Source organism: Megascapheus bottae, chromosome 19, assembly GCF_031878675.1.
Source record: "Megascapheus bottae isolate mThoBot1 chromosome 19, mThoBot2.hap1, whole genome shotgun sequence".
NCBI classification, from domain to species: Eukaryota; Metazoa; Chordata; class Mammalia; order Rodentia; family Geomyidae; genus Megascapheus; species Megascapheus bottae.
In genome coordinates, this window is record NC_143527.1 from 19,690,476 (window position 1) to 19,712,231 (window position 21,756).

At 41.0% G+C, this 21,756-nt stretch overlaps 1 protein-coding gene and 1 pseudogene across 3 annotated transcripts in view; one reads left to right on the forward strand and one right to left on the reverse strand.

Annotated features, from left to right (window-relative positions):
* Positions 1-1,199: 1,199 nt before the first annotated feature.
* On the forward strand, positions 1,200-2,045 carry LOC150049709 (mRNA turnover protein 4 homolog pseudogene; annotated as a pseudogene).
* An 11,464-nt stretch (positions 2,046-13,509) lies between these two features.
* Positions 13,510-21,756, reverse strand: part of Ark2n (arkadia (RNF111) N-terminal like PKA signaling regulator 2N) — a 64,394-nt gene continuing 56,147 nt past the window's right edge. For all 3 annotated transcript variants that reach the window (XM_090353164.1, XM_090353166.1, XM_090353163.1), the window contains 2 exons: positions 21,519-21,642; positions 13,510-15,799 (listed from right to left, as the gene is read on the reverse strand). In XM_090353164.1, coding sequence (XP_090209290.1) covers positions 15,610-15,799; positions 21,519-21,642 — 314 coding nt within the window. In that variant the 3' untranslated portion in view covers positions 13,510-15,609. The remainder of the gene's footprint in view (positions 15,800-21,518; positions 21,643-21,756) is intronic.

Consider the following 21,756-nt stretch of genomic DNA (forward strand, 5'->3'; position numbering starts at 1 on the left):
CCTTTACTCCCTGGCACACTCTCTGCACACATCCCACATGGCTCCTCATCACCTAAATTCACCAATGGCTTCCAAGTGTATTCAGATCCAGAGCCCCCAGGTGAGTTTGTCCCTTATTTCTTCCATACTGTCTTGCCATCCCAGGACTGCAAATATTCAGGCTTAGTCTAGGCTTTAACTCAACTGATGATTGTACCTCCATCCAAATAATACTTCTTATATGTGCTTCATCCTACAGAACCATATGTAGATAAGGGACAGAGTGGTTAAAAGTAATGATGAGGCCGGGAGTTTGGCCTAGTGGTTAAAGTGCTTGCCTAGCATGCATGAAGACCCAGGTTTGATTCCTCGGTACCACATACATAGATAAAAGCCAGAAGTGGTGCTGAGGCTCAAGTGGTAGAGCTCTAGCCTTGAGAAAGTCCAAGGACAGTGCTCAGGCCCTGAACTCAAGCCCAGGACTGGCAAAAAAAAAAAAAAAGTAATGATGAAAAAGGCTCATGGTATCCTTAATATGTGGCTATTAGATCCAAATAGTGCAAGAGTAAGGACTCAATATTTGCATACCCAATGATATAGGAATGGTACGGGAAATATAAACACAACCACATAGACATAAAAACTTATGACTCTATAGACATGTTTTATTACATTGATTAATACGTGTCTATGGTATACAAACCCTTAGCCTAATTTTGATTATGCCAGTGATTGTGTATAGAGATTCCCTTCTTGAATACTTGTTTGTTAAACATGTCATTTGAAATATGATGTAAAAATCAATGTTAATTCTTAAAAAAAAAAAAGTAATGATAGACAGGATTTGCCCCAGATATCTTGTCTCCACAGCCCAACTTGCTTTTGGTGTTTTCATGAGATAGAATCTCACTAAGCAGACTAAGATGGTCTCACACTTGAAATTCTGCCTCACTCAACCTTCTGAGTGCTGGGTTTATAAGCTTGAACCACATGCCTGGCACCAGCTTTCTTTGTTTGGCAAGAATTTAAGAAAGATTTATCTTAGTGTAACAGTATAAACAAGGGAGAAATAAAAAGAGAAGACTGCACCAAAGCCTTCTGGGCCTTCCTGCCCCTACCAAGGGAATGGGCCCTGTCCTTAGCATCTGAGTGCCAATGAGGCAGATGGTAACCTTCCATCTCATATACAAGAGACATGGCAGACTCCCGCCGCCGCACGTGTCTGCAGCGCGATGCCTAAGTCCAAGCGGGACAAGAAAGTGTCCCTAACCAAAACCACCGAAAAAGGCCTGGAACTGAAACTGATAGAAGAGCTTCAGAAATGCGTAGACACGTACAAGTACCTCTTCACAGCAAGCTGAAGGACATCCGGAATGCCTGGAAGCACAGCCGCATGTTCTTTGGCAAAAACAAGGTGATGATGGTGGCCTTGGGACGAAGCCCATCTGACGAATACAAAGACAACCTGCACCAGGTCAGCAAGAAGTTGAGGGGTGAGGTTGGTCTTCTTTTAACCAACCGCACAAAGGATGATGTGAATGAGTGGTTCACGAAGTACACGCAGATGGACTTTGCCCGAGCTGGTAACAAAGCAGCTTTCACCGTGAGCCTGGACCCAGGGCCTCTCGAGCAGTTCCCCCATTCCATGGAGCCACAGTTGAGGCAGCTAAGCCTGCCTACTGCCTTCAAAAAAGGTGTGGTGACCTTGCTGTCTGACTAGGAGGTGTGCAAGGAGGGGGATGTGCTGACACCGGAGCAGGCCCGAGTTCTGAAACTCTTTGGGTATGAGATGGCTGAGTTCAAGGTGACCATCAAAAACATGTGGGATGCGCAGTCCGGGAGATTCCAGCCGATGGAAGATGACCTGCCCGAGAGTGCTCCTGAGTCTGAGGAGGAGTCTGAGGAAGATGAGGACGACTGAGGCCTTCAGCACCATCAGCACAGGCTTCACCACACAGGACTCTCTAGGACTCCACTGCCTTCTGCAGGGAGTCTCTTATTTATTTTGGTATAGATGAAGACGGGAGAGGCTATTTCCAAAGAATAAAATTGAGACCACCGCAAGAGACCTTTGTAAGTAAAAACCCTTGGGTTTGTGCTCCATTCAGACTCTAGGATTTCTTGTTTATCAGGCAAGCTACTGGAGTCCTGACCCTGTGGGACCACTCCTGCCCTGGTAGCATAACAGCTCTGGGGGTGGCCCAGAGCAACCCCCTCAGCGGGGCTTCCTCCTGTCTAGAAGGCCTTTACTTCCCACAGGGAATTCCTGAAAACATCTGGATGTCTATAACCACACTCAGAGCTGATTGATGGATACCAACAAGTCCAGGGTCTTTAGACACTTGAGAAAAAAGGTCAGGGACCTGTGGCTCATATGTATAATCCTTGCTACCCTGGAGGCTGAGATCTGAGGGGTCAGATCAAAGACACCCTTGGCAAGACAGTATGGGAGACTTAACTCCAGTTAACTGCCAGAAAGATGGAGGCAGAGCTGTGGCTCAAGTGGTAGAGCACCTATCCCCCTGAGTTCAAATCCCAGGACCAGCAACCCAAAGTACAAGGGGTAGAAGAGATGCTGATATCAAGTAACATTTTATGTTGGCCTGCATGAGTGCTGGGGGACACAGTCTGGTGGTACCGCATTTACCTACTACAATCCCTAGCTCCTCAAGAAAATAATTTTCTATGAATCTGGCAGAGTAACAACTCAGTAGTGAAGTGCTTGCCTGACTTGGGTGAGCCCTAGGTGCTGTGGCAGTTATCCCCCAAAAGAAGGTGACCTGTCTCAGAAATTAACCTGTTACGAGGTTCAAACTATGAAGACAGGTATAGAAAAGCCATGGAACCTGTTACCCTTCTCACACCACTCACTCCATGAATCTCTTGTCCTTGTACTTTGTGATAATACCTTTTATAATAAAACAACAATTTCCCTGAAAAAAAAAAAAGAGAGACATGGCAGAGGCACACAGCGACTCACCTCTGGGTGAAAGAAGGGTGACATGATCTTATATTCTTTTTCAGTCAGTTGTGGACCTACGTACTGTCCCTAAGCTTTCACTCAAAGCTTGTCCTTTACCACTTGGAGCCACAGCGCCACTTCTGTTTGTTTCTGGTGGTTAGTTGGAGATACAAGTCTCATGGGAATTTTGCAAGATGGGCTGGCTTCAAACTGTGATCCTCAGATCTCAGCCTTCTGAGTAGCTAGGATTACAGGTATGAGCCACCAGCACCCAACTGAGATTACACTTTTAATTACAAAAATCCTTTTCCAAGGGACCCAGACCAGATTCCCTCGGGCCCCAAACTAGATTTGTGCAGTTTCAGAAAACAGGTCTCCATCCATCAGTGGGTTGTTAGATCAGCTGTGTGTGTGTGTGTGTGTGTGTGTGTATGCACAATATTTTCTAAATGAATAATTCTCAGAAAAATACAGGTCACCCTGCACCCATGTAGTAAGGAGGCAAACATACATGAATTTAAACTCATACTGTCATAACATGAAGTGCATCTTTTACTGTGAGTCATGGTTCAAAAAGTTTTACAAAACACTTAGTGAGGGGGGAAAAGTCTTCAAGGAATCTTCAATCAAGTAGGCATTTTTGCTGGGCAGGAGCTGGGAAGAGCGAAGTCGGCCTCTGCTGGGCTCTAGAGGCATTGCAGCAGAAAAGAATGGTAGGAAAGCCCAGCTCATGGTTTGATTTCCAAAACAGATACTGTCCTAGCTTTCAGTTCTATGGTCATTCTTACTGGGGTCTAATTACTTGGTGTATAATCATTTCATCTTCCCTGGTAGAGCTGAAGCTTATAAAGGAAACCCAGATTCTTCTTCCTCCACTAGACCTCAGTGGCCAACATGACATAAAAGGACCCAAGACTGTCCACACAAAGGCTGGGTGGAGAGGGGTTTCTCTAAAACAAGAGATGGATTTTTCATCCATTTTAAGCCTGTGGCAGAAAAAGCACAGTAAATACAGACAAGAAACCAAGGGGGGAAGGAGCAAGAAGTGACCTAAAGAATACAAGCCTCAAGTCCATAAACACTGGGCCTGACTGCCTGACGGGAGTTTGAGCCACTGCCTCAGGTGGAACTTTCATTCTCAGTGCCCGCCTCTGAAACATACCAAAGAAAGGCCATAGTACCCAGAGACTCTTGCAAAGCAAATCTCAATGCAATAAACAGCTACAGGTAATCAATCAAACAGTTATTAATAGTAGGTTTCCTATCCTACCATTTGTCCCTGAAGACCGCCTGCCTCCTATACATGCAAAGAACAAAGTAGGAATCATCAAATTTCCCTTGATCCCCATCAAAGTAGCAGTAAGTATCCTCACCCTTGCCTCCCAGCCTCAGGGGAAGTTTCCCATGTTTTGGTTCTTGCTTCCCTGGACCCCCTGCAGCAAGGCCCTGTTAGACCTTTCAGCCCTGTGGATCTCTGGTTTTCATAGACATCCCCTCTTACTGTTCCTTAGCTATCTCTTTAGAGCAGCTTCCCAACCTCAGCACTCCTGAGGTTTGGGGATCAGTCTATGAGCTGTGTAGTGTAGCAGCCCTCAGTTGTATAGTGAGCCATGACCTCAATTCACTAAATGCCAGTAGCAGCACCCATTACCTTCTTGTGACAACCACAAATGTCTTCTAGGTGACAATTACAACCCTTGGCTGAGAGAGGTGACTTAGAAGGGTGCTTCTGTTTCAGTGTCATCGATTTGTTTTATCCTAAGACCTGTAGTTTTGTCTGCTCATGTATAATCAGAATCTCCAAGGCATATGACCACTGTCTCTGCCCATTCCTATTTGAAATGTATGTCTTCTTTCCCAGTCTGAATCTTCCTAGAAGCAGTCAGAGACAAGGACTTGGGTGCAGACAGCTTAACTAGGAAGAACCAAGAGTAAAAAAGTAAAGGAAAAACATTATTAGGTCCCTCACTGTTCCCATAGCAACAGGGCTTCAGTTCCACTGGGCTCTTCCCAGTAGCACCCAGAATGCCTTCCTGAACTGGCCAACCAAGAGACTAAAACAATTTCTGTCTGGCTGGGGCATGTGAGGCTGGGACATTTTCATTATTGGGGGTTGTCCCTACTTCTCTGAACTTCTGGGCTGAACTTGAACCACACAAATCTCACTCTTGAGAAGACCGTGAAATTCAGAGAAGTAGGGACAACCGGATTAAACTGGTTTTGACTGGTTCAAACCGGTACAAAGTGGATAAAACCGGATCAAAGTGGTTGAGACTGGTTCAAACCATATTAAATTGCATCAAAACAGAGTAAACTAGTATAGGCCAGCTCAAACTGGATCAAATTGGCAGTAAACCGGTTTAGACTGGTTCAAACCAGGTTAGACTGGTTTAAGCGGATCAAACTGTATTAAACCAGCTCAAACTGGATCAAACCATTTTAAACCAGTTCAGACCAGTCTAAACCAAATCCATTTAGATTCAAACCGGTTCAAACCAGATCAAACCAGTTTAGACTGGTTTATACCAGATCAACCGTCCAAATCGGATCAAACCAGTTAAAGTAATTTAATCCAGATTAAAACTGGCTCCAACTGGATTAAACAGGTTTAGAAAGGGTTAAACCACCGGCTCAAACCAGATCAAGTGGGTTGAAACCAGTTTAGAATGATTCAAACTGGCTAAAACCAGTTCAAACTGGATCAAACCAGCTTAGTCTGGTTCCAGCCTACCGTTCAAGAGTTCAAGCTGAATCAAACTGGCTCAAGCTGGATCAAACCGGTTTAAGCCAGTTCAAACACTTTTGACTGGCTCAAACCAGATCAAACAAGTTTAGAGGACCTGAGACTCTTAATTCCAATTAACTTCTAGAAAATGGGAAGTGGGGCTTGGCTCAAGGACAGGTTGGTAGCCTTGAGCTCAGGGGATAGTGCCCAGCCCTAGTTCAAGTCCCATGACGGCCCCCCCCCACACACACACACAAAATAATAACATGCAGACAAAAGAATTCAGGGACAGCACCCAGTTCAACTAATGAGCTCAAGTCCAGGACCAACACCAAAAACAACATGCAAGATGTGTATCTTCCGAGGGGTATGGCTATCATCACTATGTAAATGTATACTTATTTCCATTTCCCAAATAGAAACTAGGCAATTACCTATCAGTCATTCCTTATTTTCATCTTCTAGCCTGTGGCAACACTAATCTAAATTTCCTACATATGGAAGACTGTGAAGTCTTCCAGGCAAGCTTCTTTCATTTAGAATGACTTCAAGGATGACTAATGTATCATTACTATTTGTCAATTGTGAGGCTTGAATTCAGGGACTGGGCACTGTCCCTGAGACTCTTTGTGTTCAAGGGTAGTGTGTTACCCATTGAGCACAGTACCACTTTCAGGTATTTTGTCGGTTTGTTTTGGGGGGAGGTTAGTCAGTAGAGAGACTTGAACTCTGGGCCTAGGCCCTGTCCCTGGGCTCTTCAGCTCAAGGCTAGTGATCTCCACTTGAGCCACAACACCACTTCCGATTTTCTGGTGGTTAACTGAAGAGTCTCATGGACTTTCTTGTGCCTGGGCTGGTTCTGAACCATGATCCTCAGATCTCAGCCTCCTGAGTAGCTGGGATTACAGGTTATGAGCCACTGGTACCTGGCTCACTTTCAGTTTTTGAGTGGGTAATTCGAATAAGGGTCTCACAGGGACTTTTCTGCCTGGGTTGGCTTTGAGCCATGATCCTCAGACCTCAGTCTCCTGAGTAGCTAGGACAGGCTTGAGCCACCGGTGCCCAGCTCATTATTCATTTATGACAGAATGAACCTTAACCAATTGAGGAACAGCCAAACTGTTTTCCAAGGTGGCCATGCTCTTTAGTTATTCCCATCAGGAGTAGGAGGGGCTGTGATTTCTCTACTTCCCCAATACTTGCTGCTGCTTTCCTTTGGGATCCTACTGGGTGTGCAATAGGATCTCACGTCAGGCTTGTTTAGCAATGAAGGCATGTTAATGGGGGCATCTTTTCACATGCTTATTGACTAATATCGGATTTTTCTTAGAAAAATGTCTATTCCAATCCTTTGGCCATTTTTAAAGGTCTTTTTATTGAGTTGTAAGAGTTCTTAATATGTTATAGGTACAGCCACTTACCAGATTAAGGTTAGAAATATTTTCTACTATTCTGTGGGTCTTCTCAATTATTCTTTGAAGCCCAAATGCTTTCAATTTTCATAAAATTTAATTTATATACTTTTTTGTTAGTTGTGCTTTTTGTAACATACCTAAGGAATGTTGAGGGCATCTAATCTAAATGGAATCAGTTTTTAATCATTTCTACTAACATCAAGGAAGTCATAAAAGTGATTTATTTTATTTGTTTTTTGGTGCCAGTCCTTGAGCTTTTTTGATCAAGGCTAGTGCTCAACTACTTGAGCCACAGCTCCAATTCCAGATGTATTTGGTGGCTAGTCAGAGATAACAATCTCACAGACTTTCCTGCCCTAGCCAGCTTTGACGCATGATCCTTAGACCTCAGCCTCCTGAATAACTAGAATTATAGGTATAAGTCACAAGCAGTCAGCTACAAAATAGCTTTTATTCTTTGTACATGACACAGAAAATGTCTGCCATTATATAGTATTGAAGAAACACAAGAGTACAGTACAAAGAACATACATCTGTTCTACTACTATCTAACTGAAGAAATTTAATCAATAAAATTGAAGTTCTTGATCTTTTTATCTTTTCCCCTTCTAGAAGAAGAGGAACAGTTATACCTTGAATTTAGTGTTCTATCATTCTCATGTCTAATTACGTGGGTGTATCCCTTATCAACATGCAATATTTTTTTTAAATTTTTCATACATATCATATAACACATATTTGTTTTTCCTCCAGCCCACATTGCTGAGATTAATCTATTTACAGACTTCTAGTTTGTCATGGTGGTTTAAATACTATGTAAACTTACCACCTCTCCACTCTCGAATACACACTAAAATAGCAAATCCTGGAAAAACTGACACCAAGCATTTTGAACACAGTAGTTTCCTAAAAATCATGTCTTTCCATGTTTTTTTCAAACTACAATCCACAGTTAAAAATTTATTTTACATTTTGGGCTTTTATGTACATATGTACCTTGTAGCTATTTGTGTAAATATGTACCAGTATGTAACAAAAGAAGTTGCAGAAGTTACTGTCTCCAGTTATTTTCTGTTATCCTCTTTCCTTAAATGAAGTAACGAAAACCGAGTTTTAGATGACACTGAAATTTGCCCCGACAAATGCTGTAAGGGCAGCTGAGCCACTATCTAAAGATATATCTACAAGGAGTGTAACTGCTACACTCATGGAGTACATGGACATTCAGCTTTACTAGACAATTCCAGTTTTCTTAACTGGTGAAGAAAATTATGGCCCAATTAAGCAGATACGCAGTTGCCACTATTCTATCTTCTTGTTAGATTTAAATGCATTTCTACCCATGTGAAATGCCATCCTGCAATATGTTTTTATTTGTATAATTAGGAGCCAGTCCAAAGACCTTTTCTGGTTTTTACTGGCCATCTGTATTCTCTCTCATATTCTATAAACTCTGAGAATCTATGTTCAGTAAAAGCTTCCGTGACTATCCCAGATCTGGAGTTGAGAAGAATCTGAAGTCCAGAAATGTGTTTTGATCCAATATGTTTAAATCTGTGACCACTTGCCTAAGATAAGAAAAACAGTCAAATATTACCTACTCAGGAAGACTTTTAATTCTTCTGAGACCACAACTGAGTCAGTAGCAAAAAGAATGAAGAAAATTTGGCTTCTGGGGTGGTTTTATTTTATTTTTTCCCTTACCCTAAAAGTTAAAAAACAAAGTCCTAATTTGTAAAAGGCTGCTCTTGCAAATCAAGCTATGTAAATTTGGGTCTGTTGTTACTCTTTCTGTTCTCAATTTCCCAATCTGTAAAATTAGGATAACAATCTGTACCATTTCTTACCCCATGTGGAAATTTTGAAATAAATGTTCTTTCAAAACTTTGGAAATAAAGAGTTCATAGATATTCAAGATTGTGTGGGCGTTAGTTATCCAAAGCCTTCCAAAACCTTAAATGAGAGGCAGGAACTGTAGTCCTTTGAACAGGTTTTTAGCAGTTCTCTTGAGTTTCTGCTTGGTAACTCTGCTGAACAATAATTATCCCCTAAAATGACAGCTCAACCTTTCAGAAAAGAACCCTAAGTGATTCTTCATTTTCTAGGTACCGACACTAATGCTTTGGCAGGCATGTGGCTTTTCTGGGACCTCACAATTCTCCCAATCTCTCTGGTCTGTTCCCCGCTTCTTAAAGTCAGATGTACTTGCTTTAGAATCAGCCACAAGAGCAAGGGCTCAGCAGTCCATACCACTTCAGCTCCTCCTCTCAAGATGAACCAGCTATGGAAAGGGAACAGGATGCGCAATGGATAAAGCTCATCCCTGAGAGGAGCTTCTTCCACTGAAGAGTTTCAAATAAATAAATAAAATTTACTAAGGCAGGGCCAGGAGTTTGGCCTAGTGGTAGAGTGCTTGCCTAGCATGCACAAAGACCTGGGTTTGATTCCTTGGTACCACATACATAGAAAAAAGCCAGAAGTGGTGCTGAGGCTCAAGTGATAGAGCTCTGGCCTTGAGAAAGTTCAAGGAGGGTGCTCAGGCCCTGAGCTCAAGTCCAGGACTGGCAAAAAAAAAAAAAAAAAAAAAAAAAAAAAATGCCAAGCCAGATCACACCAGTGGCTGCTGCCATAAATCCTTGTTAAGGTTTGACTTTGCTGCCAGAATTTGTTCTGATCCTTTACACATTTACCCTACGAAGCAGAAGACCAGGCTTGGCAGAAAAAAAAAAACAAAAAAACCACAATCCCCACCATGCAGTGTGCTTAGAGCACTCTGCATAGAAGCATGTCACCTGCACATCAATGCTGTGGCAGCACTGAGGTAAACCAACAGAGAGCATCACCCCCAGCAAATGAGTGTGCCATGACTTCCACTGATGCTCAGGATCAGCCTTTGTATCACCTGCTTTTGCTCCAGGCTTATTCTCAAAGTTCAATTTGAAGGCTGGGAGTTTGGCCTAGTGGTAGAATGCTTGCCTAGCATACACAAAGACCTAGGTTCGATTCCTCGGTACCACATACATACAAAAAAGCCAGAAGTGGTGCTGTGACTCAAGTAGTACAGCATTAGCCTTGAGAAAGTCCAAGGACAGTGCTCAGGCCCTGAGTTCAAGCCTTGGGACTGACAAAAAAAAAAAAGTTCTATTGCTAATTTTCATGTGCACTAACATGGAGAAGAAAATTACACTTACTGATGACCTTGATGTAAGTCACCAGGCAGTAAAAAAAAAAAAAAAAAAAAAAAGTTTAACCCAAAACCCTGAAGAAAGTCTCCTTATTTTGTTTGTAATAATGAAGCTGAAGAGATACATATATACTTATTTTACTTACTTGTTTCTATTCTGTTCTTCAAAGGCAGCACCCGAGGGCCAAAGCATTCAAAAAGTGGAATCCTAGGAACAATTTTCTTCTAGAAAAAAAAAGTTCCTGTCTAGATCTCAGAGACGGGTAGTATAAAAGAAATACTTCAGGGGCCGGGAGTTTGGCCTAGTGGTAGAGTGCTTGCCTAGCATGCACGAAGACCCAGGTTCGATTCCTCGGTACCACATACGCAGCAAAAAAGCCAGAAGTGGTGCTGTGGCTCAAGTGGTAGAGCCCTTGCCTTGAGAAAAAATCCAGGGACATTGTTCAGGCCCTGAGCCCAAGCCCAGGACTGTCAAAAAAAAAAAAAAAGAAATACTTCAAACATACTGAGACTATTTCTTACTTGTTAATAGTACATTTCCCAATTATTAACAAATCTCTTTCTAGCTCAAATGAACTAAAAATCCATGGGGAAACTGAGAGATTGAAGAGTTGGATGTTTTAATTTAGACAAGTTTGTCTCTCTCCTGACTTCTCATGCTTTTGCATGCAATGTTACTAGTCATAAAATGTTGATATGAAGTGGGTGCGGTGGCTCATGCCTGTAATCCTAGCTACTCAGAAGGCTGAGATCTGGGGATCACAGTTAAGCCAGACCAGGCACTAAAGTCCATGAGACTCTTATCTCCAATTAACCACCAGAAAACCAGAAATGGCACTGTGGCTCAAGAAAGAGCCACAAGAAAGAGCTCAGGGACAATGCCCAGGCCCAGAACAGGGTGGTAGCCTTGAGCTGAAGAGCTCAGGGACAGCACCCGGGCCCAGAGTCCAAGCCCCATGACCTACCAAAAAAGAAAAAAGTTGATATCACCTTGATAATCAAATATAAACAGTCCAAAAACAGAATGAAACTAGGAGGAATATCATTGGTTATTTTTTTTTTTTTTTTTTTGCCAGTCCTGGGCTTGAGCTCAAGGCCTGAGCACTGTCCTTGGACTTTCTCAAGGCTAGAGGTCTACCACTTGAGCCTCAGCACCACTTCCAGAAGTTTTTGTATGTGTGTGGTACCAAGGAATCGAACCCGGGTCTTCCCGCATGCTAGGCAAGCACTTAAACCACTAGGCCAAACTCCCGGCCCTCATTGGTTATTTTTAAAACACCTTATACTTGCATCAGTGTTCAATCATGTGCAGAATTCACACACCTGTGGCATTTTGTCCTGGCACACTAGTTTCTGGGAAGTAACCTGCAGAGGAGTTTAAGGTATCAAGTAATAGAAAGCCTGTTTCCACTGAAACTTTACTGGTCCAAGCTGGAGTGGGGGTAGGAACTAATACAAAGCCATTTTCACCTAGTGCCTAGTTCCAACACACCACACACTAGCTGACCAAACATCTGGGGAGTAGGGTATAGCCACTGCATCTTGTTACATTTTTGTTATATTTACAAAATAAGCCCATTTTCACATCCAGAAGGTGACTTGGGAACATCTCCAGGCACCATTTAATAACTGCAGCAGGAAACAAAAATAATCCTCACAAAATATCATTGTTTAAATACTCTATTTTTATTTTGTTTTAAAATAGTTTAACCTTTATGCTAACAGACTTATTTCAAAAAACAGAAAATCTTATCTTGCACCAAAAAATATATATAACACTCTGTTTTATTATTTTTTTCTCCAAAGACCATTAAATACTAAATGGAAACAAAAACTAAACAATGAATGTAAAGAACCAAATTTCATTTTAAAAACTAGAGTTGCACATTTTGAAAACATTACTTCTACGCAATGATTTGTCATCACTGCATCAAGTTCACACTCAAACCCCAGCAACAGCAGATCTGTTGGCCACCAAGTGCATTGGTTCCTAGCCATACAATGGCTGACATTTTATGTTCATGGTAAGTGGAGCAAAAGGTCCAACAACCTTTGTGCTCTTTAAAAAATATATATATTTCCTAGTTATCCAGTGATTTTTTAAAGATCACTACCCTTTAAAACTTGCTAAAAGAGTAAGTAGTGTTTTAAATAAAATGGAAAAAAATACAACAGTACTGGACTAAAATATGTGATTATTTTAAACAAACAGTGCACAATTGGAGGAAGTTTGGTTAGGATGCAATCATTTTATATACATGGAAGTCACATCATACACATATTGGGGACAGGGATGAGAGCTCAACTCTGCCTTCAAAAAGAAAAGGTTAAAACTAAAAGACAAAAAAAAAATTGTGCCCCAGGCTTTTACATAACCCTGGTGACACAGTACAAAAAGCAGGCAACAAATGTATTTTAAGTTACCCTTGATGCTAATCTATTAAAAGAAGAACAAATAACTAACAAGTCAGGTGGTTGATGTTCACAACTGATGACAAAGCAGTTTATGAGATGCTCAATTATATGTAATGGAGTCCATTTAATGTGACCCCTATGACCAAAATAAAAAGACAAATTACTAAAGAGTGGCAATCATAAGTTATAGAGCAGTTATAATGATGATTTTTTTGTCAAACCAGAGGAGGAGAAAAATTAACCAAGTTAGTGACATAAACCAATTTGTGATCCAGATGCACCACAGAAATATTACCTTGAATAATGTCCTTTGGTAGCATAAATAGTTCTTTATGCTACCAAATGTGAAACTCTGGCTAAGAAAGCAATCTCTTTAAAAGAAATTTCAGATATCATGGGAGTTGTGCATCACAATCATTAACACCTTGCCTGAAACCACACTTGCACTCTTGTGGATGAAATAATGAAAGAAGAGTTGGAACATACTCTCATTTAGTTATTAGGTGAACAAGTCCCAATCTAGTATGGGAGAGAGATGTCTCTAACATCTCTTTTCATATCTTAATGCTTAAATCTCTGTTGTGCATCAAGCCACGTAGTCAGGGAGCAAGTGCCTTATATGAAAGCTTAAAAGGCCAGAAAAGAGCTTGGCTGCAACTCCACTCTGTCCCCAATCCACAGTGCACAAAACACATCTGAAAAAGTTTTGTCTTCAGAGGGTGACTATTAAAGACTAAAGAAAATATGTCATGAGCAATCATCTACTGCATAGGATTGGACAAAATACACGATTAACATGAAAATCGGTAATACAAACACATTCTTTAAAATGGAGCTATGCCCTGATACTGGTGGGTGAGGGGTGGGGGTATTGGGAATAAACTACAAAAACTTCAAGTCATTTACTCCACTCTACTTTCTTACCAATGATTTTCCTGGAAAACACAGACAGGAAATTGAACATTTCTGCTTTGTTGAGTATTTTAATTCAAGTAAAAAACAATGTATGTGTAACAGTAAAACTCAATAAATTAATCCTAAATCAAGTTGTGAAGGCCCAAGAATATACCAATAATGAATCTTAAGAAGGTCCTGTTTTGCTCTGGCCTCTGGGTCTTTGGTTTCTATCTAGGATTGTGGCCTTGTGAGAGAATAATATATGGTGTGCTAATACATGACCTTCTATGCCTGATTCATTAGAAGTAGACAGAGGGAAAAAATGAAGCACAAGTGAAGAACAGAGGCCAGATCAAGTGGGATACTGTCAGAGAAGATTAAGGAACACATGCTCAAATACATCCCTGTGGAAGAAGCAACATATAGAAACGAAATGGTAAAGGAATAAACTTGTTTATAAAAAGAAAAGGCCAGGCGAGCAGAGCCAGGCAGTCTCATGCATGCGCATGCAGGCTGTGTCTCATTCATCTCAGCGGCCTCCATAGTGCCCACCCTGCACAGTACTTTATGCAGAGCAGGCACCTGGTTACTATGTGTTCACTGAATAGAAACAGAAAATGGTTCTCATACTCTTATGATCAGGAAGAGCCACCAAGGCATTTGGGAAGAGAGGCAAAAGGCCAGAGCAATGCCCTATGGTAACAACAGAAATAAAGAACAAAAAAAAGCAAACCCAAACATTAAAAAAAAAAAAAATGAAGTCTTCTGAGCCAATAAATACTTCACTCCTCCCTGTGCAGAATACATAGTGTCTAATTCTAGGTATTGCTTTTAAAATAATTCACTAGTAACTACAACATGTCACAGGAAAAAAGGTAGCAACTAATGCCACAAAACTCCTATGCTGGCATTTCTTTAATTCCCTGAAGTTTCTACTACCTTTTGCTATTCCTTTTAGATCTATAAGACTTACAGTTCCATTTATGTGCTTTGCATCTGACTTTTTATGGTATATTGTGATTTCTCTTATAGTATATATACTTTTACAAGATAGAGGAGAAAAATGTCCAAATACAGCATCAGGTCCAGTTCAACCTTAAACACCCTTTATGGAAACACAAGTTATGAAGCAAGGCACTTTCCTCTCAGATTCGCAAGGGCCTAAAGCTTCATAAGTCACACTACTTTTCATACTTTTCCTAAGTAATAGCTTTCTATGTTCTCCAGTTATCTGGATAAACCAGGGAGAAAAGCTGAGGGAAAAAAATTTTCCCACTCATTTCTCATTATTCTCTCTTCAGATGTTCAGGAAACCTCATGGTAGGTTTTCCAAATGCTCCAAATGAGACATTTTCCAAAGAGTTATTATGAATTATTGCAACAAGGAGACCAACTAAAACACCTTAGTAGTATTTAGAAATCAAAAGAGGCATGCCAATTATTTGTGTTGTGGGAAGTCAACCAGGTACAGTCAGGAAAGAAGTCAGAATACTGAAGCTAAAAGAAAAAAGTATTTGTAACACTTCCGTGTTCTATTTTTGAGTGTACATGCCTCACAGGTACCCCTATGGACCTGACTGACATGTGCAAATGCCCAAAGGTAAGTGACTGTGAAGTGGGCAGAGAGTGGTCAAGTCTGGATATTAATGTCAATACAGAAAAAATAAATACAAGATTAAAAAACTGAAATATACTTTATCTGGCAATTAAAGTACTATTCTAAGAGGAAGGCGACCTTTCTACCATTTCAAAGGCACCAAACAAAATGAAGATGCTTAATAAAAATTAATCATTATTATATTCTTAATGAGTGAAAAAATTATTTTTGTGGTAAGTTGTTTCCCTAAATGACTTCTTTTACCTTAAAGAAAAAAAAAAAGAGGGGGGGAGGAAAACAGGGGTTCCATGAGTTTCAATTCTACAAATGCCACAAACAGCTTCTGAACCTGAAGCTATGACAATGAACTTCCATGTCACAAAGAGAAGGAGGAAGTGAAAGGGAACAGTGCAGAGGAGACACAGTGACATTGTATTACAGTAGGTATTTACGTCTACTATCCTCATCCAAGGTAAGGTCAACAACTTCTGCTGGAGAAGCCCAAGTCTGCTGAGGAGCCACAGCAGTCCATGACTGGGTCTGCCGGGTGTTGCTGTACTGTGTGCCAGAGCCATGCTTCCATGAAGAAACACTCTGGATCACACCCCCTCGAGGATGAACACACCTGCAATTGAGTGAAGGGAAAAGTACTGTTAAACTATTACAGGAAAAAATATGACCATACTTGTACTGAAAAATACTTTTCTAGGCCTAACTATGCAATTTAATGAAATTCTTCTCCTCTTCCTCATTCATGTCTGCCTCTTTGCCAGGTACTACCATTATCCTTCCATTTCTCTCTCACTTTGGCCTCATTAAGAGTTAAGGCTGTGTTATGGCAAAATCAGTCACTAACAATGGGTTAGGTGGTATTTCTCTAGACACATTTATATCTCTAGAATCTTTAACAGGGAAATATTTACTCCATCTTAATTTGAAACAAATGACACTGAAAACAAGTAAAATCTGTTTTATAACATATTTGGGTAAATAATACCTCTAAAAGATGACAGTAAAATCATTTTACAGAGTCAGACTTCTAAAAAGTCTGTTAAGTATTTGGTCCTGCATAAAGAATCAATTCCTTTCTCCTCAAAGTATCACAATAGAAATACTATAGGCTCATTTATCAGAACTGTTTATGTTTGTTTCAGTGAAAGTAACAAGGCAGGCACTCTGACCAGTCCCTAAAAGGAAAAGATTTGTCTGCTGACAGACCACACCACGAGTTCACTAGAAGAAAATTGTTTTAGAAATACTGACAGCTGGGGGTGGGGGAGGAAAAGTGGGAGAAAAACATGAGAAGGGGTATTAATGTTCAAGAAGTAATGTACCCACTACCTGACAAGTGTAACTGTAACCCCTCTATATTTACCCCAATAATAAAATACAATTAAGAAATGCAGATAGCTTAAATTCAATGCTGCAGTCAAATGATAGAAGTATGAGCCTCTGGAAGTACAGAGTTTTGACTCATGAGAGGAAGGCTGGACACTCAAGCTACTTACAGCTCACATCAAATGTTCTCTCTTAGCATATGGAAAAAGTAATAAGTGGTGGGCCAGAGGTTTGGCCTAGTAGTAAAGTGTTTGCCTAGCATACACAAAGAGCTGGGTTTGATTCCTTGGTATCAAATACTTAGAAAAATCCCGAAGTGGGGCTGGGAGTTTAGTCTAGTGGTAGAGTGCTTGCCTACGCATGCACAAAGACCGGGGTTGGATTCCTCGGTACCGCGGTTGGATTCCTCGGTACCACGTACATGGAAAAAAGCCGGAAGTGGTGCTGAGGCTTAAGTGGTAGAGCTCTAACCTTGAGAAAGTCCAAGGACAGTGCTCAGACCCTGAGTTCAAGCCCACGAAAAAAAAAGAAAAAGAAAAATCCAGAAGTGGTGCTGTGGTTCAAGTGGTAGAGCACTAGCCCTGAGAAAGCCCAAGGACAGTGCTCAGGCCCTGAGTTCTAGACCCAGGACTGGCACACACAAAAAAAAAAAGAAGTAACAAGTGGCACAAACTTGTGGCCATAAACTATGATAGTGGTTCCTGAGCATGTTATAAAATGAATGATAGGATCTCTGAGGATTTTGGGGGGGGATGGGTAGGTCATGGGGCTTGAACTCTGGGCCTGAGCACTGTCCCTGAGCACTCAGAGATAAGAGTCTCTCTGTCTTTAGTGCCCAGGCTGGCTTTGAACTGCGATCCCCATATCTCAGCCTCCTGAGTAACTAGGATTACAGGCGTGACCCACCTCACCCACTGCTCTCTGGGAATTTTGAAGTTTGATTTGAAACTACTAGCATTGGGCCGGGAGTTTGGCCTAGTGGTTAAAGTGCTTGCCTAGCATGCATGAAGACCCGGGTTCAATTCCCTGGTACCACATATATAGAAAAAAGCCGGAAGTGGTGCTGGGGCTCAAGTGGTAGAGTTCTAGCCTTGAGAAAGTCCAAGGACAGTGCTTAGGGCCTGAGCTCAAGCCCAGGACTGGCAAAAAAAAAAAAAAAAACAAAAAAAACCCTACTAGCATTATCAGGTTCAAATTTAAAAAAAAAAGGGGGGGGGGAGGGAGTTTGGCCTAGTGGTAGAATGCTTGCCTAGCATGCACAAAGGCCCAGGTTCGATTCCTTAGTACCACAGATAGAAAATAGCTAGAAGTTGTGCTGTAGCACAAGTGGTAGAGGTCTAGCCTTGAGAAAGCCCAAGGACAGTGCTTGGGGCCTGAGCTCAAGGCCTAGGACTGGCAAAAAAAAAAAAAAAACCAAAGGGTGACAATTAATAAAATTCAGTTGCAAAACTGATGCTGAAGCTCCTGGGAAAGTGCTCTGCTCCTTCAAAGGCTAACCTGAAAACTAAGAGAGGCTGAAGAACATAGATTTGTTCTGAATGGAGATTTGTTTTAATAGGAAAAACAGCTTCTAACCCAGAACCTACGATATTGTCAAAGATTTGCTGGTAAAAAGCATTAAAATAAGGGACATAAAGTACAATAATAAATCCAAAACCATCCAGCCCACTGAGATCACATTAAGTGACCATGTAGTGAGAAAATGCCAGACAAAGAAATCTATCTGATTCCTATATGAAGAGATCAATTTGATGACTAACAACAGAATACTAAGTTTATTGTAGCTCCACTTCTTTTGACAGTTCCAACAGACCTATGAGGCAGAATAGAGTCTACTATCCACACACTACAGAAAAGAAAGCTGAGGCTTAAACAAGCAGGTGATTTGCTCAGGTCAGGTCATACTGCTTGTAGTAGACCAAGGAACTTCAAGGTAGGTCTGTTTCAGCTTCAATACTTTCTATATTATGTCACCACCTTACAAGTGTGTGAAGTATTTACTTGGTGAAATAGAATATAGCAAAGAACCAACAAAATACAAAAGCAGATCCAGATTAACCAAGTAAGGTTTTCCCACAGTTCAACAGCTCATCTATATACACACTAACTAAAATAAAAATAAAGCTGGCTAGGACTGTATTAAAAATTTGGGGACTATGTGGTTGCCAAGAAAGTTAAAGTAATCTTTCGCAGACTTTCTAGAAATATATCCATGGTAAAAAAGGGATACATTCCCAATTGTTAATCTATATTGCTCCCTAAGTAATAACATTATAATATCTGAAAGTGCTTTTAAAAGGGATCTCATCCTATCTCCATTAAAGGGTTTATTTTCCAGTATATAGCTATGCCTTCTTCAGACTATAATATATTTAAAGTACTAAACTATGCTTGGCTGAGAGAACTGCCTGGTCCCTAAAGGCATTTTATAAAAGGAAAGCAAATCCCATAATATCTAGTATAGGAAGAAGACTAAGGGTGAAAGGTTTAAAGGTCAGGATTACTACTGAGAAAGGGCTAAGAGAGAAGAATGAAGAGATGAGGCACTTTGTCAACTATCTAAATAGATTGCTTCTGTAGTTACAAGTAGATCCAGTTATCAGAAACCATGTTAGGCTACATTAAACAAAAACAGGAAATTATAGTTGGGTGAGGTGGCTCATGCCTATAATCCTATCTACTCAGGAGACTGAGATATGAGGATCTGGGTTCAAAGCCAGCCCAGGCACTAACGATCATGAGACTTATCTCCAATTAACCACTAGAAAACTGGAAGTGGAGCTGTGGCTCAAGTGGTAGTAGCTTGAGCTGAAGAACCAGACACAGTGCCCAGGCCCAGAGTTCAAGCCCCATGACCCATAAAAGAAAGAAAAAGGAAAAGGAAAAGAAATTATTAGAAAGACACTATAATATCTTGGGGGGAGGGAGGAACCTTAAGGATGATGACACAAGTCCCAACCTTCTCAGGCTCTCTCTCTTTCATGATGATCCTCTCTCATCCAAAGTTGTGCTGGTGCTACTTAGCTTTAACCAGAAGGACAGTGCCCAAAAGAAAATCAGCAAGAATTGGGGAGCCCCCTGAAAGGTACTAATCCATGTCCAGAGATCACAAAGACAGAAGTACCACCAATCAGTTCCTAAAAGGCAAGTTTTGGATGATTACTTCTCCACAGCAATCTGTCACTACTCAACAGAACAAGCATTCTGTTTAGGCAACCACACTTGCCTTCTAACCATCCAAACAACTGCTAGAGCACTTGTCAGGATTAAAGAAATGATAGAACAAATGACCTCCACATTCATCAGTGACTTAAGACTTGTGAACAAAACATGCGGAACTATCCTGTTGGAAGTCAGGACAGTACTTACAGGGGGAACAGCAAGAGAAATCAGTGAGAAGAAGGTAGCACAAGAAAACTTTCGGCTTCTTGTTCTGCAGTCTTGCAGTATGCAAGACTTAAAAGTGTACTATCAAGTGTTATAAGCCAATGGCACACTGAATTTTTAATGGTTTAAGTACCACAATCATTCTGAATAAAATAACAGGTAGTAGGTATAAGAATAGTACCAGAACCTTTTAATACTTTAATATTATTATTATTAATATTTTTTTGGCCAGTCCTGGGGCTTGAACTCCAGGCCTGGGCACTGTCCCTTCTTTTGCTCAAGGCTAGCACTCTAAACTTGAACTATAGTGCCACTGAGCTTTTTCTGCTTCTATGGTACTGAGGAATAGAACCCAGGACTTCATGCATGCTAGGCAAGCACCCTACCATTAAGCCACATTCTCATCCACTTTAATACATCAGCTTAAACTAACAGAGTTTTAAAAACTCAGCTCTTGTTCATATACATATATGACAGGTATTTTTTGTTGGTTTGTTCTGAGTACCAGACTCAAGTCCTAGATGCTGTCCATCAGCTTTTTTGCTTAAAGCTAGTGTTCTACCCCTTGAGACACAGCTCCACTTTTGATCCTTTTAGTAGCTAATTGAAAATAAGAGTGTCAGGCTGGGAGTTTGGCCTAGTGGTTAAAGTGCTTGCCTAGCATGCATGAAGACCCGGGTTTGATTCCTTGGTACCACATATATAGAAAAAAGCCGGAAGTGGTGCTGAGGCTCAAGTGGTAGAGTTCTAGCCTTGAGAAAGTCCAAGGACGGTGCTCAGGCCCTGAGCTCAAGCCCAGGACTGGCAAAAAAAAAAGAAAAGAAAAGAAAAAAAGAGTCTCATAGACTTGGGGCTGAGCGTTTAGTCTAGTGGTAGAGTGCTTGCCTAGCATGCACGAAGACCCAGGTTCGATTCCCCGGTACCACATACATATAAAAAAAGCCAGAAGTGGTGTTGTGGCTCAAGTGATAGAGTGTTAGCCTTGAGAAGGCCCAAAGACAGTTCTCAGGCATTGTGTTCAAGCCCCAGAACTAAACCCCCTCAGCTGCCCCCCCCACCCAAATAAAAGTCTCATGGACTTTCTTGCTCAGGGTGGCTTTGAACCATGATCTTCAGATCTCTGCCTCCTGAGATGGTAGGATTTCAGGCATGAGCCACAAGCACCCAACTTGGGATGTTCTTGATATGAGACAATATGCAACATATTCTGAAGTTCATACCCTATCTCAATGAAGTGCTTAAGATAAAAAGAAAACTGAAGTTGGATGCAGTGGCTCACACCTATAATCCTAGTTACTCAGAAGGCTGAGATCTGAGGAGCGTGGTTCAAAAATCAGCCTGGGCACTAACGTCCGTGAGACTCTTTTCTCCAATTAACCACTAGAAAACTGGAAATGGCACTTTGGCTCAAGGGACAGAGTGGTAGCCTTGAGCTGATGAACTCAGAGATACTGTCCAGGCCCAGAGTTCAAGCCCCAGGACTGTCAAAAAAAAAAAAAAAAAGACAGAATCCAACCTTTCAATGCTAGTCATACATACCATTGGAGTCCACTGTTTCCAAGTCATACATTTTCTAATTAAAGTAAAATCCACAACTTAAAATGCAATTAATAGCTTACCTTGCATGTTCCTGAACACCCACAATCTCTACTTCACTATCTGAAGAGGCAATATGAATTTCTTCATTAAGTGGTGCATTGCCAGATGTCTTGTCACTTATTAGGAATCCTGGATCCAAATGACCTGAAAAAGAGGGGAGGAGGGAGTAATAGTTTAATTTTTTAAAAACAGTAGAAACAACTTGCAGATTTCTTATCAAGATTCAATCACAGAAAACAGAACAACTGTATAAGTAAG